Raw genomic sequence first — 19,481 nt, forward strand, 5'->3', positions numbered from 1 at the left:
TTAACAATTTAAAGCTAATAAACATCAACAAAAATTTCTACAATGCTCATATTTATATAATTTATATAATAAATAAATACAAAACTATATATATATATATATATATATATATATATATATATATATATATATATATATATATATATATATAAAAACTGTTTCAGTTACCGTAGTTTAACTTGACTGCAGCTGACTACTGTTTAAAAAAATATATATAATATTCCAGAAATGTACTCATCATTCATAATTTACTCTGATGAAATCTCATGCGACCCCATGCGGGACAATAATCATCCCTTTGTCCAACGTATGAATGCAGTATATGCTAATTAGCCATTAGTCAATTTATACCTGTCTTGGTTATCAGTTTGACTCTCATGGTATTATGAAACCCTGATTTGATAAAGGTATACACAGGTATACACAGTATATAGGGTTTACTACTATCCATGGTTTCAGGTTTGCCCTGGTGGGCATGAACCTACCTCCCACAGATGCAGGGGTCCTACTATGCTATGTGCATGAATATGATCTCAGCAGATTTTGTGTTATGAGCAGTGTGGGGTGAGACGTTATCTACAGAGGAAATTGTGGGAAAAACATGTTCATGATACCAATTCCTAACAAATCACATGATATTCATACAGAAGTAGTTGTAGCTAACAACACAGGTTTATTGTCATCTTTCATTTCTACCATTTTGGGATTTTTTTAAATAATGGGATCAAGTTGTGGTTTTCCATTGGAAAGGGTCTTAGAAAAGCATTGGTACATATACATGTTTGTGTGTGTTCAATTCATGCTTGCACTCATTTATATTGACCATGCTCACTCATACCCCACACCCAGATCAGCAGCTGACCTCTATAGCATATAATAAGAGTTCTAAAGGTCTAAACTGGAGCGCTGTATGTCAAATCATCATTTATAAAGAGTACAAACACTAAAAACTAAATTCTACAGCTACTTACTTATAGATAGGAGATATTGTATTTTATCTGTTACTGAAACTATTTCTTTGGACAATGGGATCTATATGAAAAAAGTCATTTGTTACAAAAGAAAATAAATAACACTGTATGAAATCTCTAGAGCTTACTCCAGTATCTTATGTAGTAACTGTCTCAATCTCAGGGGTCACTAACTCTTGTCTCTAATCACAAACCACATTAAAGCATTTCTTAGAAAAGCACGGACACGACTAACACCGCATTCTCTGCTTATTTCTTTCACTTTTTCTCTATCACGCACAGCCACTTGCACTGCTATATATCCAGTGGTCATACAGATGGGCAGTGAATAAGGATTTCTCAAAGAAGACTGTATTCAGGACATTTAGAAGCCACTCAGAACACTTTGGTCTACACTATTAAACAAAATTTCTCTCATATTCTTCATTATCAGATTATCATCATCATTATCATCTTATTATTATTAGTAGTAGTAGCAGTAGCAGTAGTTGTAATATTAGTTGTAGTATTATTATTATTAAAGCAATATAAGGCTGCAGGCTGACAATAATCAGGAAAACAGCTGAGCTGAGGACCTCTATAAACATAATGAACTGCCAATCAAAAAATTCCAGATAGACACACTATCGACTGTGTTCTGGATTTATTTCATAACACTTTTGCATAATAATAGATTTCTTTTTGCCAATAAAGAGATAGTCCAGCTTTTTTCAACCTTGTCTCTGTGCCTGCAGTGTAGTGCATGTGTAATTACACTGGAAAGAATTTCTTTGTGTTTATATTTGGGAAAAAAAAAAAAAAAAAACAGAAGCTCCATCAATTCAAAACTCACTCATTATGGAAATCTAATGGCAGTTGTTAGAGCAATGAATAAACATTTATGCAAAATGTATTCTCGTAAAAAGAATTGTTCATGAATTTTGCAGTCATAGAATTAAGCCCTAAATTAACCTCTCAATCTGTACAATTCATCCTTTCTCAGATGGAGCTACTTCAGCTGAGAGAAAATGAGTAGCTCACAGTAGTTCAGTGTCAGCCTGCTCAGTTTTGAGCAAAGCAAAATTAGCTTTATTGACTTAACATAGGCCTTTGTTTATAGAACATAATTATTACACTAATTCTGATAAAATTTTGATTTAATTGTTTTAAAAGTCCTTTTTTCTTTGTAGGAAATAAATATAGGACTTCTAGTACATAGGAATCACACCTACACAAGAGATATGTTACCTGGAATATTACTTTAATGTAGACATTATGGTTAGTATTTAGCAGATACAGCAGATTCTCTACTGTTTTGTATTTCTTTATTGTATTGTGGGCTCAGGTGGCTTTGGGGATTGAGGGTTCAAATCCCGCCTTTGCCCAATGTGCACAGAGTTTGTCTGTACTCCAGTTTCCTCCTAAGTCCAAAGACATCTGTAGAGTGCGATTGTGCCCTGAATTGGCCCCCACCACCAGGGTGCCCTGAGCTCTCTGGGATAGGCTGCAGGCTCACCCATTACCCTGTGTAGGATTAATTAGTATAAAAAAAATGGATGAAATGGTATTGTATTGCTATTTTACTTGAACTCAGCATCAGTGAGCACCATATTTAACACAAATACAAAGTAAAATAACAGAGAGAGTGTTACAACAGTAAGGTTTGTCAATTTTTATTAAATAGTTACTATATTTATCTTTTTATATTGTGTGTATATATTTATTGTAGTAGATACAATAAATTTAATACATTGATAATACATACATTCTATGCATTTATGACTTACAAAACATGTAAATGTAGGGGGCTGTCTCTTATTTTATTTATCAGGATCACACATAAAGAGAAAACAAGCAAAAAGAGACTCTTCATATTGTCTTTTGTGTACATACATACATTATGTTGCATTTCTTTCTCTTCTCATGTCTGCTATGGCTTTTTTATTGCACTAAGCCGCCTTTGACCTTCCTTCCCTCCAGTGCATCAGTTTGAACACCTATGCCTGCTTGAGTCTGCCTCCCCACCCCCATCTCTCTCTCTCTTTCTCTCTCTCTCTCTCTCTCTCTCTCTCTCTCTCTCTCTCTCTCTCTCTCTCTCTCTCTCTCACACACCCTTTCTTCTTCAGTCCAGTGCGATGATGGGGGTAGAGAGAATCAGAGGGAATCAGATGGAATAAATGGTGCTTTACTTTCATTCACAGCCTCCACTTTCTAATTCAGCATTCTGAAATACAAGATATCTTGAGAGAGAGAGAGAGAGAGAGAGAGAGAGAGAGAGAGAGAGAGAGAGAGAGAGAGAGAGAGAGAGAGAGAGAGAGAGAGAGAGAGAGAGAGAGAGAGAGAGAGAGAGAGAGAGAGAGAGAGAGAGAGAGAAAGAATGACAGCAAGAGGATAGGATGCAAAAAAATGATGATGCATAATTAATTGGATTAACAAGTAGTTGAGCCACCAGTGTATGAAAATGATGCATAACCAGTGAAAGTAGTGTGTGTGTGGGTTTGTGGGAGGATAAATATGCATGCATTTATGATTGGATGGTTTCAATTATAAGTAACTTTGTTAAGGGGACTACTTACCCTGAACATTTATTAATTCCTCAGTCCCTGACCTTCACTCTCTCTCTCTCTCTCTCTCTCTCTCTCTCTCTCTCTCTCTCTCTCTCTCTCTCTCTCTCTCTCTCTCTCTCTCTCTCTCTCTCTCAATAATGTGTAAGATCATTAGTTAATTGAGTTGTCTAGGAGCTCTCAGCACAAGCAGACACACAAGCAAAAGTTCAATAGATGGGCTGCATGTTGTTAATGAGTCTACTGTTGCTTTCATTACTGTTTATTTCACTCCTGTGATCAAAGAAGCCTAGAATTGGGATCCTCCACAGAGTTTATTGCCATTACTTTCTATGATTACTCCATATTTATCCTATGTACATTGTTTAGAGCCTGATTCTATTTGGTTCCTCATGATTCAGTAGTAATGCCATGGATATGATGAACACAGGGAGATGCATTCATCTTGCAAAGGAATGTAATTCTGTAGCCTGCACGTTTTATCTTGCTTTACATCCAAGCGAGATCTACAGCTACTGTGGAAATGTACGTTCAGTTATCATGCTGTGAAACTCGACCTGGATAACTTATTTAGTTTCATTTACCTGAAACTAAGCTGTCTGCAGATAATGAATGTTCTCTTATATAAAGAAGAGTTCTGCTTTACCTACCATTAACATTATACACTTTTGTAACGTGACACCTTGAATTTATGCTTTAATTATAATAACCCATTGTATGTGATGGTGGGAATATAGATACACTAAATGGACAACAATATTAGGATACCTGGATTTTCCATTATGGTTCATTCCTAAACTGTTACCAAATGTGTAAAGGTGCACAATTGTATTGGATGCCATTGATGTGGTAGCATTTGATTTTCCCCTCATTAAAATACTAGACCCAAACATGTTCCAACATGACAATACCCTTGTGCACGAAGCGAACTCCATGATGATATGCATTACATGGGTTGGAATGGCATGGATCTTGATTGGCCTGCTATAGCGCTCTTATTTCAACCTTAGTAAATACCTTTGGGTTGAATTGAAATGCTGACTGCACCCTAAGCCTCCCTACCCTACATCAGTACCTGACTTTACTTACACCCTTGTGGCTGAATGCGCACAAATCTCCACAAATGGTGACTGAATGTGGAATACGTTTTGTCAATAAAGTCTATATATAAAATGTGAATATATGTTATAACCATGTTATTACACTTTAATTACAATGTCCAAAGCATTCATTAGAGGCACTAAATCTAGATATAAAAAAAAATAGTCTGCATTTAATGCTGTTATGAGTATCACTACCAAACACTTTATCGTTCACAAGCTTTATAAATTTTTCCTATTACCCATATTAAGCAATCTTACAATAATATAGTAGTGAGATATCTGAGAGAGAGAGAGAGAGAGAGAGAGAGAGAGAGAGAGAGAGAGAGAGAGAGAGAGAGAAACAACACTATGCTGTCAATTTATTCTTCAATAGTCTTCATGGCAGCAGACTATTAGAAATGTTTATATAACTTTATGTCAGTCATCAGGGATTTCATTAGTAAAGTGTCCTGTAGTCCTATAAATACATACTTTTAATAAAATGATCATTATTTATTTAGATACAGTATCATAGAATTAATAATAAAACTTAATCAGTTCTTTTAAAGTTGCTTTTCTGTGAGCTCTTTGTAATAACCTGTTGTTGCTTATGTACATGTCCTGTGCTAATTTACTAATGGTTTTTAATAGTTCAGTTTAACATTGTCTTTGTTCTCCCTCTGTAGACTATTCTAGCCTCTAGTCTTGCAGGTTATGAGTTTTTACAGAGTATGTAGTATGTATTGCTATGCCTTCAGCTGTTTGCACATTTTATAAAACACACTGGATGGATGTGTGGTAAAGATATGAAGTTCAAAATTTAGAGAAATTGTTAATACGAATGTTTTATATGTGTAGGATCATTGAAGGGCTAAAAATGGTAACTATGTCACTACTGGTTCTCCATTTTGCCAATTAAATTTTTTTTCTTCCGGCTTTTTTTGCCATATTTTTGTCATTCTCTCTCATTTCTTTTTTTTTTTTTTTCATTTTCAGTGTGACACCTCCTGTGCCTTCACCTCATTTCAGAATCTCTTTGTCTTCATTTTTTACATTGCACCGCATTCTGTCATTTCTAACTCCATTGTTTTTCTCTGTCAATCCAATTTCTCTCTCTCTCTCTCTCTCTCTCTCTCTCTCTCTCTCTCTCTCTCTCTGCTATACTCTGCATCACTCTTTCAATAACTAGCACTTTCTCTTCCTCCTTCTGTCTATCTGACCACCGTTGTCATGATTCTCACTCCATTTCTACATTCTGTTTGCTCCCACTAAGTACAGGGTTGCAACTTGCTTCATAAATCCCCAGGGAAAGATTTATCTACCATTTTATCTGTAACGTTGTCTCTCTGTTATTCATATGTTTCTGTTGAAAGGGACTGAGCGAATATACAGAGTGTATAGGTCATTTTTTTTTTACCCTGGAGCTAAATTGTAGCCCAGTTTGACAATTTTTCTTCTGGAAAAATAAAAATACATTTGACCTTTTGAGGGTGTGTGTGTGTGTGTGTGTGTGTGTGTGTGTGTGTGTGTGTGTGTGTGTGTGTGTGTGTGTGTGTGTGTGTGTGTGTGTGTGCAGTTTTAATGGTCTGTTTGTGTATATTTCCTGAGGTTGATGTTGTCATTCACACATCTTTCAAGTCATTTGGAATATATGCTTTTGTGTGTCCTTTGTTGAGCACTCACTCACTCACTCACTCACTCACTCACTTACTCACAAACAAAAATGAACCGGAATATAACTTAGTGGCGACTTCATTTTGTAATAATTGCCCATGTCACAAAGTATATTACGGTACAATAATACTATCTAATTTGCTGCAGTCACTGTGAGGAGATGTTTAAGAGGATGTTTAAGGCTGTGTGCTGTGTGTGTGTGTGTGTGTGTGTGTGTGTGTGTGTGTAAAAGAGAGAGAAGGATAGAGACAGAGGCTGAGAGAGAGAAAGGTGAAAGGTGTTCCTAACTGTATGGGCTGTTAGCAAGGGGTTTAATTAAATCAGCATTGATTGCCGTTCTCTGACATTAGCGTGGGTATGTTATTGATTGATGGCGTGTTTGGAGAGAGATCTGAGCACAATGGGCTCTGGATCACTATCGGGCTCAAATGTCTCAAGAGAAGGACAGAAAAAACAGCTACCATCAGTCACAACATGGCTTCTGCATTCATGCGTTCTATGTAATTTTGTATTAATAGCAATTCACTGTCGGTCACATGGCCATTAAACAGACATTTCCGTCTCACCGTTTTGTTAACATGTTAATGGAAATTTCCACTGTGTGTCTTTACTATGGTTAAGTGCTTAATTCCTTATAATTTAATTAACAAACTGTCTCAGTCTTTCTGTCTATTTTCTGATATACAATCCTCCATTGTAAAGGCCATTGGTTAATTTCTGCTTTTTTGTTTCATACCTCTAATCTGTTACCCAATGTATGCAAATATTGAATATAAGACATGTCAGCAAGTAATCCTACTATATAGGTGATCCTGTGTGTACCCCAATGTGTGTACCCCATTATTCAGGTAAAAAAAAAAGAATTACCATGGGATGTGTATTTATAGCTATGACTATATATACTACAGTATATTGAAGAAAGAATTGGGACAACGGAGTTTTTTTCCACCTTTTTTGTTTTTTGTTTTTGTTTTTTCAAACTGTTGGAGATATACAATTGCCTATAATGTTTTTAGATGGATTAAATTTTCCCTTGACTCGAATTAGGAAACCCAAGCCTGTTCTAGCATGATAATGCCCTTGTGCACAAAGCAAACTCCATGATAATATGCTTTACATGAGTTGGAGTGGAAGATCTTCACTGGCCTGCTATTGAGTTTTTACATCAACTCTACTGAACACCTTTGGGATGAATTCGAATGCTGACTGCACCCCACACCTTCTCACCCTACATTAGTACCTGACTTCACTAACACCCTTGTCACTGAATGAGCAAGAATCTCCACAAGCACACTCCAAAATTTTGCGTCTCTTCTTAGAAGAGTGGAGTGAATTATGACAGTAAACTGGGACTAAATGTGAAATGGGATGTTCAAAAATCATAAATGAGTGTTATGGTCTAATGTCCACAAACGTTTGTCCATATAGTGTATGTATTTACATATATGTCTCTTTATATTCTATGCTTTGTTAGGGATCTCTCTGGAGAATGTGTTTGACTACAGTGAGTACTGGGAGGTCGCACGTGGCCTGTATGCTCCTTTTGACTGTACTGCCACTATGAAGTCTGGAAATGCTGATGTCTATGAGAACGAGATCCCGGGAGGCCAGTACACTAACTTGCACTTCCAGGCCCATAGCATGGGTCTGGGCAACAAGTTTAAAGAAGTGAAAAAAGCATATGCTGAGGCAAACAAACTGCTGGGTGACCTTATCAAGGTAAAACAGTTCCTGTCCATCTTCTATTCTCTTTCTCTCTCTCGCTGTGTCTTTCTAGCTCTGTCTTGCACTCTGTTATTGACTGTCTTAGTTCTGTAATTTGGTTGAAAACTGTTCTCTTGGGGAAAGCGCTGGAATTTTCTATTATGTGAAATTGATTTAGCTGTCTGACTTTTCCTGTGGAGCTTCCTAAATCTAAAAAAGCAAATGTAATTTACTTCCAAATCAAATAGACGCATATTAGAAGCACATGATCGACCTAGTGCCATTCTGTTAATTTTGTTTGTATGAACATTTATTACATAAATAAAAATACTATTCATTATATAATGCACATTCATTACACATAGCCAGGGGAATCCTAGTTGGCTAATTTGCACTATAAATCTGCTTAATTCTAGTTAGCTAAGATCCTTGATTAGTCCTTGTAGATTTTGTGTGTGTGTATGTGTGTGTGTGTGTGTGTGTGTGTTTGTGTGTGTGTGTGTGTGTGTGTTTGTGTGTGTGTGTGTGTGTGTTAGAGAGAGAGAGAGAGAGAGAGAGAGAGAGAGAGAGAGAGAGAGAGAGAGAGAGAGGTTGGGGGGAGGTTAATCAGCATATCAGTTTATACCTCAGCCCCAAAGCATTTAGTTCCTACATGCCACGCTCAACCTTCCCTAAGGCTGATCCACTGAAGCAGATTTGGTATGCTTACATTCCGCTCCACCACTGACAGCTTCCTATTCAATGTAATCATTTACGCAGGCTCTCCTTGCGAGTTTTTGATACATGCATCTGCATCTTATTGTCATTCGAATCACACGCCCTCTCTTTCGCAGTCTCGCTGCATCTCTCTTTATCCAGTCCTCTAAAATGCCTGGTTTTAGAGGAAGTTGATGGGATCATTAGCTTTTAAGAGCTTCTCGTGAACCTTGTTAAAAACTTACTTCATGTTTGGGTCTTCCCGTTAAAATAAATATGGGAATACTAATTATATGATTGATCTGGTGGCTAGTTGGTTAAATGCTTTTGTTTCAGGCTAACCTCATCATCACCGTCATATGACTTTGATATATAAGTAGGTGTGCAGTGCAAAGCAAACAAAATGTCATTTTATTATATTAGTCCCGATTGTATGTTATAATAAGACTGTCCATGTGATTGCTAAATTCACATTCGATGTAACAATCACAGACAAAAGCAAAACCTGTGCTTCATTCTATCCAGTGCATGTGGTTCCAGATGTGAAACAGCTTTGCATTTTTAGGAAAACCAAAAGAGCTTCAGTGAGCTTGGCCCAGATTCTCTTCACCTCTGGAACTGTACAATGATTAAAAAACATTTTTCCAAAATATATTCTTTCAGTTATTTTAGAGTTTTAATAAAGGTGGTTGAGTGCACTTTATAATACTCTGCTGCAAAAATATATTTCCCCTAATAATAATAATAATATCCCCAAGGTGTTACTTTGAGCTGAGATCTGATGACCATGAAGGTCACAGCATATGATTTATATAACTCTCATCCTCTTTAAACCATTTAGTGAGCCCCTGTATCTGTTGGATTATGGTGGAGTCAGGAAGAAACCACTCCTTTTAGGATTGACTTGTTTCTTCCTCAGTAATGGTAACCAATCAGAAGATCTTTATAATGATTTTCAGCGAACAACAAGCCATCAAATGATCCATCACAGCATTACAGAGCCACTGGCTTTTATTTACATTTTTCACTTGTTACCAGAGTAATACTTATATTTAGATTCAGACAATAGCACCGCCCAAACACCCTTTATTTTATGTCATTTCAGTTTCGCTATTACCAAAAACTATTAGTATGCTAATCGATCCTCTGTGTTGAGTATCCTGATTTTCAAGCTGAGGGCTTTTCAACATGTTCAGTTTCCTGCATGAAACCGTTACATACACTACTGATATTTTAAATATACAAATACAGAAGGCTTTCTTTGTCTGTTTTTCAGACAGATTCTCATTGTTGTACTGTTATATTGACAGTGCTGACTCACACAACACGAGTCCACTCAAAATAGAAGTGTTCACACAATCACATGCAGGCTTACAGATTTTTCACAGATCATGCAACCATTACAATAGATTCTGATCAAACTCTTGCATTTTGTAAATTTTTTCGATTACAGTACATGAAATGTTAGTTCTTCATAAGTGTCAATGTATAAGGAAAACATTTATGTTTCTGTTAGGAGCCTAAGTGATGCCAATTTCCTCACTTTATCCTAGTAACAGCTGCAATTTATCTGGCACAAACAGTATCCTAGAAACGCTGTGTGTGAGACCCTGGTCATGACTTCAGTTACACTGCAAAAATCTCATCTTAGCATGTACAAATATCTGAATATATCCAGATGTATCCAGTATCTCATGTTATACTTTTGCAATAAATCATATATAGTATCATTAAACATATTTCTTAACATTATCACCTATTTCAAGAATATACTTTTCTTATTTTATTGGCAGAGCATTTTGCTTCTTTCCAGAAAATAAATGCCTAAGATGAGCAAAACGTTTTGGCACAGAGTACAAATGGCTTGGAAAAGGTTAAAATTATATATGAACTACTAGATCAATTTAATTCTCTGAAAAAAAAACTTCACTTGCTGAGATGGCATTTTTTTGCAGTGTGTCTGTGCTACATGCATAGTATAATTTTATTTCATTTATGTAGGACCACTTCATAATACTGGTTTTTGTATGCCTTATTTTTTGTTTTTGTTTGGGTTTTTTTTGTTTGTTTTTTTACAAAAAACAACCAAACAATATTTGTAGCTTTACAGTATGTGCTTCTTTTTTCCCAGACCAAAAACTAAGCAGAGCACGTGCACACTCTACTTTATTACATTATTGGATATCTATTGAATTTCTTACTATCAAGATTGCCATATCTACATGATAATAGCCCTTGCAAATGCACACACACACTTAATAACAATTCTAAATTGTATGAAAATTGCCAGGCAACATGCTGTGTAAATTTCGAATATAGATTAGTGAGGATGTCGCATTGACGAGGCAGTTTTCTGTTGATGTTATTGACGTTTTATAATTATCAAGATGGCATCCTCCTTTCATCCCTCTGAAGCTATAAGCTGATACTTGGTTAAGTAAAAAAAGAACCAGCTAATGAATTGGCAGATACAAAATTAAGAGAAAATTGAGTTATCATGAGGGATTGTGTGATTTGAATAGAATTCCATAATGTTTATGCTTCACGCATACATGCAAATGAAAAATGAAGTAGACAGAATGCGTAAAATCACATCGGTATCATCGGGGTGGTCACATTTTCAAATGAACCTGGATTGGGATTGAGACATTGGCCAAAAAGGAAGAACATCTGTTAAGCAAACACACTTGAGCCACTTCAGATTGGCATTTTTTGAGAATTGGCCTTTAGACTGTCCTTCGTAGCAACACTTTTGCACCACTATCCAGGCTCACTTGAGCTATGGGTCAACGTCAAGGTAACACCAGCAGAGAAACAATAAAGAAAATGCTCTGTGACCTTTAACATTATCAAACAATAGCATTTGATTAATGTTTCTTCCCACTGCTGATGCTTTAGAATCCTTTTCTAGAAGCCATTCATTACCTTAATCTCTTGATTCAATAATACTAATAGCTAAGCAGTTTCAGTGCAGATGTAATTAGGCTGACTTTGAATCAGTGAACTAGGTGGTTCCCTTCACCTTATCAGTCACAAGAGAAAGGAGAAAGAACGATATATAAGGTATTACAGGAACAGGTGAAAGATATTCAGGTTAAAGAATATAATTAACATGAAAAAGCCAGGGAGCACTTTTATTCACAAACTGGGAGCTACAAGTGAATCTCTTTTGTTCCTATGAATTATTTTGCAAAATAATATTTATAACTAGCTGAACCAGTGTTGTTTGGCTCCAACAAAGCGTTTTACAAATCACATTCGACTAATATTGTCCTGAATAGTACAAATTCCCCCTTATTACAAATCCCCCATAGTTCAAGTCCCCCTTAGCGAAGGAGGAAGTGGTATATCAGTGGTTAAGGCCCTGTGTTATTGATTGTAAGGCCTTAACCATCTATCTATCCATCTAGGGGTACTGTATCATTGCTGACCCAGTGCTCTGACCCCAGCTTTCTAACATTTCTGGGATTTATGAAGAAAGAATTTCACTGTGCTGTTACCTACATGTGACAAGTAAAAAGCCTCTTGTGTTCTAAAAAGTTAGATATTGAATATTTATTCTCATGTACCATTTGGACATACCAAAAGGTCTGTTGTGCATAGCAGCCTTCTGGATTTCTTAGTTTAGTAAATACGTTTGGATGCAGGGGCAGACTTTTTTAAATGAAGATGCAGGCCATGACAACCCTCACGATGACAGTGGAACGTTTTAAGAGAGATAGAGCTCATTAGTATTTTGAAGATTAGTGTGCATAAAATCAATAAACATTTTTTTCATCTCCACTGGGAATGTCTTGACTCTGACGTGCCATCTAGTGGATGTCACTTTTAAATCTTGTGATTGTACAGTTTGGAAACTATCAAATGATTGTGGAGATAATGACGATGCTCACCTTACTGCTGCTTCTGACGTGCACACAAAAGCATTTCTCAATTATAAAATTTTACAGTCGTTCCTATATTATAAATCTGAAATTTAAAAAAAGGTGACAGAAAATTCATGATGTCAGTTTGGGGATATTTGTTCAAACATTTTGCTTGTAATTATCATGATATTGAAGCTCAATATACATGTGTTGAGTGAAGTTGAAAGTTAAATACAGATACGGAAAACAGCTTGGAAATAAAAGTGATGTATGGCATCTTGAAAAATGTCTGTCTTTGTTGGGGTCAGTCTGCAAACTACCTCTATCACTGCCCACTGGGCTTATACACTCACTTTTACTTGTGTACACACTAAACACAAACAAAGCAAGTACATGCATATAGTTATTAAGTTCAAAGCTCTCAGTTTCCTGCCATTGGCCAAACAGATGCACCCTGTCAGCTTTTAGGAGAATCAGAACACAGTAGACCAGGAACGATGTAAAATGTGTTTGTGTGTTTGTGTTTAAGAATGTATATGAAAATGTAGGTCTGAGTTTCATTAGGTTTGTGCCCTTTGTCTCAATGTGTGTCTGATCTTGTTTTAATCCTGTCTCAGTCTCATCTTATTACACCTCCTCTGACCGCCTCAGTAACTGCTGCTGACAGAAGCTTGGCTTGTGTTAGCTTAAGCATGAGGCTCAGCCACTTAACAAAACCCCTACCCAATTAAGACACAATGGATTTTTGAGCCAAGCTTTAAAGCCCTAGTTAAAACGGATGCTTTATATTCCAAGTTTTCAGCTTCTTCCCTTTTTTTTCTGCAGCACCTGGTGCTCCATTATTCTTTTCAATCCGATTGTAGCTAAATTACAGCCTCAGGAGGCATGTTCCAGGATTGATGGCGGAACTACAAATCCCGTAGGGCCTCGCTGTTCCGTTGTGGCTCCGTGCCAATGTTCAGACTACAAATGACTATGGTAGGATGATTATCAAGCAGCAAATTAACTCAATTTCATCAGTTCTGCCTGGAGTAACTCAATAATTACGGTGCATATTCACAGTCTTCATCTGTTTGTAGTCTAGAAGGGAAAAGATGCAGGTGCTAATGGACAAACTTGAGAATATCTCATTATTTGCTTTGCACAAATACATTTCAGCTGTCAGTCATCATGTTTCCTAAGCAAATGCCTTGTATGTTTGCAGCAGTTTATTTGTCAAATAAAGCTTTTCTGATTCTGCTGATGAAAGAACACAGAGTGTGTGATGTTAAAGGTGACAGAGACAGAATTTCTGTTTAATCATTTAAAGTTGTGGAGGCATAATGTCACATAAAGAGGTGAAGTGAAGAGTCTGATCTTAGAATAGTTTTACTTTTAAACACACCTGTCACGAAGGTGCTACATTTCTGGAGATCAGCTGACAGAAATCCTCATTTTGTTCCTCAGACTTGTATGTGTTGCAAGTTGTTTTCAGTATTGACTTAAAACCATTTTAAAACCAAAGTTATTATTAACCTTAATATGGTATGCAGACTAGGGGTGCCTCTGTATTATAAAGTGATTATTTGTTTCTTGAAGCAGATTCAATAGATACAGAATTAAATTGCCTACTAGGTTTTATAGTACTGTAGGATTTGACTACACCTTCAGCTACAAGCCTTAATAATGACTTTGTCTTTGTGTTTTAGGCCAATATGACCTGTTTTCATTTTTTGCATTATTTCACATGCAACTACAGATGCTGATCTCAAATTTACTTTCAGTGTCTCTGCTTTACCTCACTTCACATTTCTATTACACAGATTGTGTTTAGGACTTTTTGATAGACATAATCTGTAGATGTATTCAAGGTAGGTCAGATGAAATAATATTTTCTGTCTCAGTTCAAATCTTTGAACTTACCATTTTAAAGCTAATATTTACAAATTTGAACCCAGCTAAGATGTAAATCTACACTAAGTAGTGAACAGAGCTTTAAAGTTAAATAACCTGAGCCAAATCTGATTAAATTTGTCTGAATTCCATAGAACTACAAACAATAACTATAACTCCTTCATGTGACTTGCAAAACCCTGGAAAAATGGGCATAAAGATTAAGCTAGCTGCTACTAACAGACTCAGAAAATATATATAAAAAAAAAACATGATAAAGAAAAGACAGTCAGAAACAGTACTGACTGTAAAGGAGATTTTCAATGGTTCCTCCATAGAGACACATCAATTCTGAGTTGATTCCTGTGAACTCTGTGGCATTAAAAACATTCAATTTCCAGAGTAATGAACACACAAAAAAAGTAGTTTTAATTGCACCTTCTTGTTTTCTTTTCTTTCCCTTGGGAAGGGATGCAAGAAAGGGAAACAAGAATAAACTCATTTAGCAAATGAGGCATCCCTGCCCACTAAAGTGTACTTTTAAGTGATTGATGGAAATTCACTTGAAGCTTTGATGTCTTGCTGAATTAATTGTATGTAAGAAAACAGTGACTAGGTCTGTATACTGAATAAACTGTAAGTTAACTATTTCTGAACAGATACTTCACACTTTAAATGCACATCTTAGTACATATAATAGACATTTAAAACTATATTTCATTACACATGTTTCTATTCTAAGGGATTCATCCAAAAATTGCTATTGGTCAACTGTCCTGGCCAAAACTTATTTTTATTCCTTATGTGTCAGTTCATTCAATCATTTTCAGTAAAACATGTTCAGAAGTACACAAAGATCCATAATTCAATTTAGTTGTATTTATATAGAGCTTTTTTGAAATGCATATTGTCTCAGAAATGAAGATAAAGAATATTCATTTTAGCATCAGACATTATTTCCAAATTGTTTATTTCTTTTAAGCAAACCAGTGAAAAGAAAGACAAGGAAAAACTCTGAGATGGTATGATGACAAAACCTTGAGCAGAACCAGATTTAAAAGGGAACCATCCTCATCTGGGTGACCCTAAATGCCTATTCTTTGGCTGGCTTTCACTGACTTAAACAATTTTTCCATGAATATATGTCAAATTATTCCCAACAGTCTAATTCACGTAATTTCATAACATTCATAATGTAAGTTTAGCTTAGAGTTTCTATCCAAGCAGATGTAAGCCTTCACATCACGTGTTGCTGTAGACATAGAAATCCACTGACTTATCAAGAAAAGCTGGACATCATGAGGAAAAGTCCGCCAAAACAGTTCAAAATATTCGTTCAACTTTTTCATGAACTATTTACACTTTCTATTTATATTTTCTTTTCCGTAGGATTTGCCTAAAAACACAATGCACCAGGAAAAAAATGCACAATAATTAATGAAAAAACGCAGGGTCATTTTAGGAAGGTATACTTCTGCTTCTGCTAAAGATAATATATGGGGGTGGTGTGGCTGTGGCTGCAGCAAAAGAAGACTTTTTTTAATTTTGTTAATTGTGTTTTTTTTTCCTTTGGTAATGGCATTTATTATTGAGATATCTGTTTGTGATGCACCGCTCTGTTATACTGCTGTTATACTAATTCTTTAAAAATTGATGGTATTTAGAGCTGGATTGATTCAGATAGGACACCACTGAAAGCCTAGGTGTGAAATGCACAGCCTGCCTCTGTTACACACACACACACACACACACACACGCACACACACACACACACACGAATATGAAAACCAGCAAAAAAATATATATGCAAACATAAAAATAAGCATGTATACTACAATTTATGACATGGAAAAACTTTAATGGCTGCCAACAACATTTGGATCAGTACTGTTCACCACATGTTCTATTGAGCAATCATGTGTTGACTTAAATAAGATTCAACTCATTGCTTAACTCTTTATTTTTAAAGAATAGAGTACCATGTGCTTATGTCCCACGTAAAAAAATTTAGAGTGCACCGTCTAAAAAACATGAACTTAAGATTCAAAAGAGTATCATTTAAAGTTTAGGGATGCACACTGCAGTCTCAACATGCATCTTCCTCTGTTCTTCATGTGAAGGCTTGGGAACATACAATCACAGCATTGTCAAAATGTTTACCAAAACAATGATGCTAATGTTGGTCTCAGCAGCCGAGCCAGCTAGCTGACAGCGTGAGGATGTGTCACTTGGCTGAAATACGAAGCCTTTAGCACGAATAAAAGACACCTTGACATTTAACGTTGCACACACCCCCTCCAACACACAAACACACACAAACACACACACTTGTTTCTTACTTGTCCATTTGTCAGCGTCCCACCTGCTCCCTGTCTTTGGTCTTTTCTGCCCTCTCATCGCTCTTCTAAAATCTTTTGTTCTTTTTCACTCATTTTTAGGCTAGCTTGTTCAGTTACCCATGGGAATTCTGTCCAGCTTTTATCTGTATAACACTTCTGTGTAATTTCACTGCACTGGCAACGCAAAGGGAGCATAGACTATTTTTATGATTATCTACCTCTTTTTTCTCTCTTTCCACAGGTGACTCCATCATCTAAGATTGTGGGAGATTTGGCACAGTTCATGGTTCAAAACTCGCTTTCTAGGGCTGAGGTAGAGGAACGGGCAGATGAACTGTCCTTCCCTTTGTCCGTGGTGGAGTTTCTGCAAGGACACATTGGCATTCCTTATGGAGGCTTCCCTGAGCCTTTCAGGTCAAAGGTAAAAAAAGATCACACTTGCAACACGACATGAGCGTGCGCACACACACACACACACACACACACACACACACACACACACACACACACATACACACACACATTTAGATACACATTTAAATAATACATGCACAATGGCAATTAAGTGAAATAACACAGCTTGTGAATGAAGCCACAGTGATAGTAGGCAAACTTCTGGCCTGAATAGTATCAGTGTTTCCCAAATACGCCAAAAGGCTGAGTTTTATCTGTCATCATTTTAAATCTGTGCACGATCTACTCCTGCACTCAGTCAATACATCTTGTGAAGGTTAACTAGACCATAACAGCATTACAGACAAAAAGGCATCTGATTTTATTCCAGCAGATTGCTTTAAAACCCTCAATTAGCGTTTAAGCTTTAATTTTGTCACTTCATTGTTGTCAAGATGCTGCACGGATAATTAATTTTTTAAAGAGGAAACTGAGTATTTCTCCATTTTTGTTCCCCCTTCTGTGTTTAGAGTGGCTTTGTGTCTTAGAGAGAGAAAGAGAATTTTAATCAGGCCTTTTCCAACTGCATAGCAGTGAAATGTGCACTATGTACTGTGCAGCAAATCCTCCTATCAGCAAGAGCAAGCTGCTCCAAAAATGTCTTTAACTGACATTAAAAAATATGTATTTAATGGCATACTTACTACAACAATGTAATTTTCTACCTAGTTAAAGAAATGTTCCTCATATAAATCTCCGAATGTAATAAAAGCGAAAGGAATATAGCCTTTAGCCAAGAATTACATAATCTGTACAATATAAATAAAACAAGTGGGTATGTATTAACTGTTTTTTTCTTTTCAGTAAATGTCTATTTTATAGAACAATTATACTATATCGCAATTCTGAGATTGTATCATATGGAAATGTTTTTACTTACTTATCCCAATGTTAGGCATAACTCCAATAAAAGATTGGCTGGAGAAATTCAACAAAGCTAGGACTTCATTATAGGGAATTACTAATGACAGCAGCAATTTGTAATGTTTAGTGTCCGCTCACCTTCCAACCCTACACTTTATTTTGGAAATCAGCGAAGTGAAATTGTGTCATACAGACTCAGGGGGTGGAACTTAATTCTGGGCCATAAATATATAAAACGAGACTCAAAATGAGTCATTTTGGTTATTTAAGGTTTTATTGGATCGTGAAGGTCAGAAAAATGTAAAGGGGATTGTAAGATAAATTATGCTATTCAAAAGGTGGATGAACATTTTTTTAAGCACTTTATTTAATTGTTAATGGTTCCTAATTTTTTAACCCTTTTTAACAATTTCGGCTTCCTCTAATCATGACAAACAGCACCTTCAATGTATGTTTTTTGCATTAAATAATCATTTTAATGTAGACCTCTCACATTTAACATATTTATTACTCTTTTTATAAACTAGCTATATAAAATGATTTGACAGGTTTATTTAGTGCACGTTTCTACTTAATGGTACTTAGTAAACTACCCAGTGATATTTGTTTTAGCACAATATGATTAAAATTTCCACCTGCCAGATCTTGAGACAGTAGTTTAGAAGGAAGCAACATCTCTGATACACTAAATTATACTTGGAAATTTAGTTTAGCACAGATTGTTTGTGTCTACGGGTGAGAAAGATAGAAAGGTGTTGTTCTCCTCAAGTAAATTTCTCATCTGCGCTTGTATTTTGATGTGCTTGTTCTGTGATATTTTTTTTACCCCTAGTAAGTGCTATGCTGTGCTGGTTAATGAAATCTTTCTGGCAAGAAACCACTGAGACTGCTGTCATATTGATGAGGCTCTTTTTACTAGCAGAGGGCTAGTCGGCTTTACAACTCTCCCATTTCTCTCTATCACACTTCTGCTCAAACACACACTCGATATCCCTGAGGTCTGTAACACCCTGGAGCTCAAAAAGAAAAGATCAAACGGTGTTTGTCAACGATGGCAGTATTTCCATACGAGGCCCTACAGGGAACACTATATTGGTCTTCAAAGAGTGACATGCGCATTTAGCATACTGCCAGGAGAGAGATAGTGAGATGGATGGATGGATGGATGGATTAATGGATGGATGGATGGATGGATGGATGGATGGATGGATGGATGGATGGATGGATGGATGGATGGATGGATAGATAGATAGATAGATAGATAGATAGATAGATAGATAGATAGATAGATAGATAGATAGATAGATAGATAGATAGATAGATTGATTGATTGATTGATTGATTGATTGATTGATTGATTTCATAACCTTCCCTGTATAACCATCTCTGCTAAAAGGGCTTAGGGACTGGCATTAGT

General features: G+C 36.2%; 1 protein-coding gene across 1 annotated transcript in view; it reads left to right on the forward strand.

Moving 5' to 3' along the window:
* pcxb (pyruvate carboxylase b) overlaps positions 1-19,481 on the forward strand; it is a 193,423-nt gene that overhangs the window by 158,852 nt on the left and 15,090 nt on the right. The window contains exons 17-18 of the mRNA XM_083541256.1: positions 7,745-7,989; positions 16,989-17,168. Coding sequence (XP_083397382.1) covers positions 7,745-7,989; positions 16,989-17,168 — 425 coding nt within the window. The remainder of the gene's footprint in view (positions 1-7,744; positions 7,990-16,988; positions 17,169-19,481) is intronic.

This window comes from Silurus aristotelis (genome assembly GCF_946808225.1).
Source record: "Silurus aristotelis genome assembly, chromosome: 5".
Lineage (NCBI taxonomy): Eukaryota > Metazoa > Chordata > Actinopteri > Siluriformes > Siluridae > Silurus > Silurus aristotelis.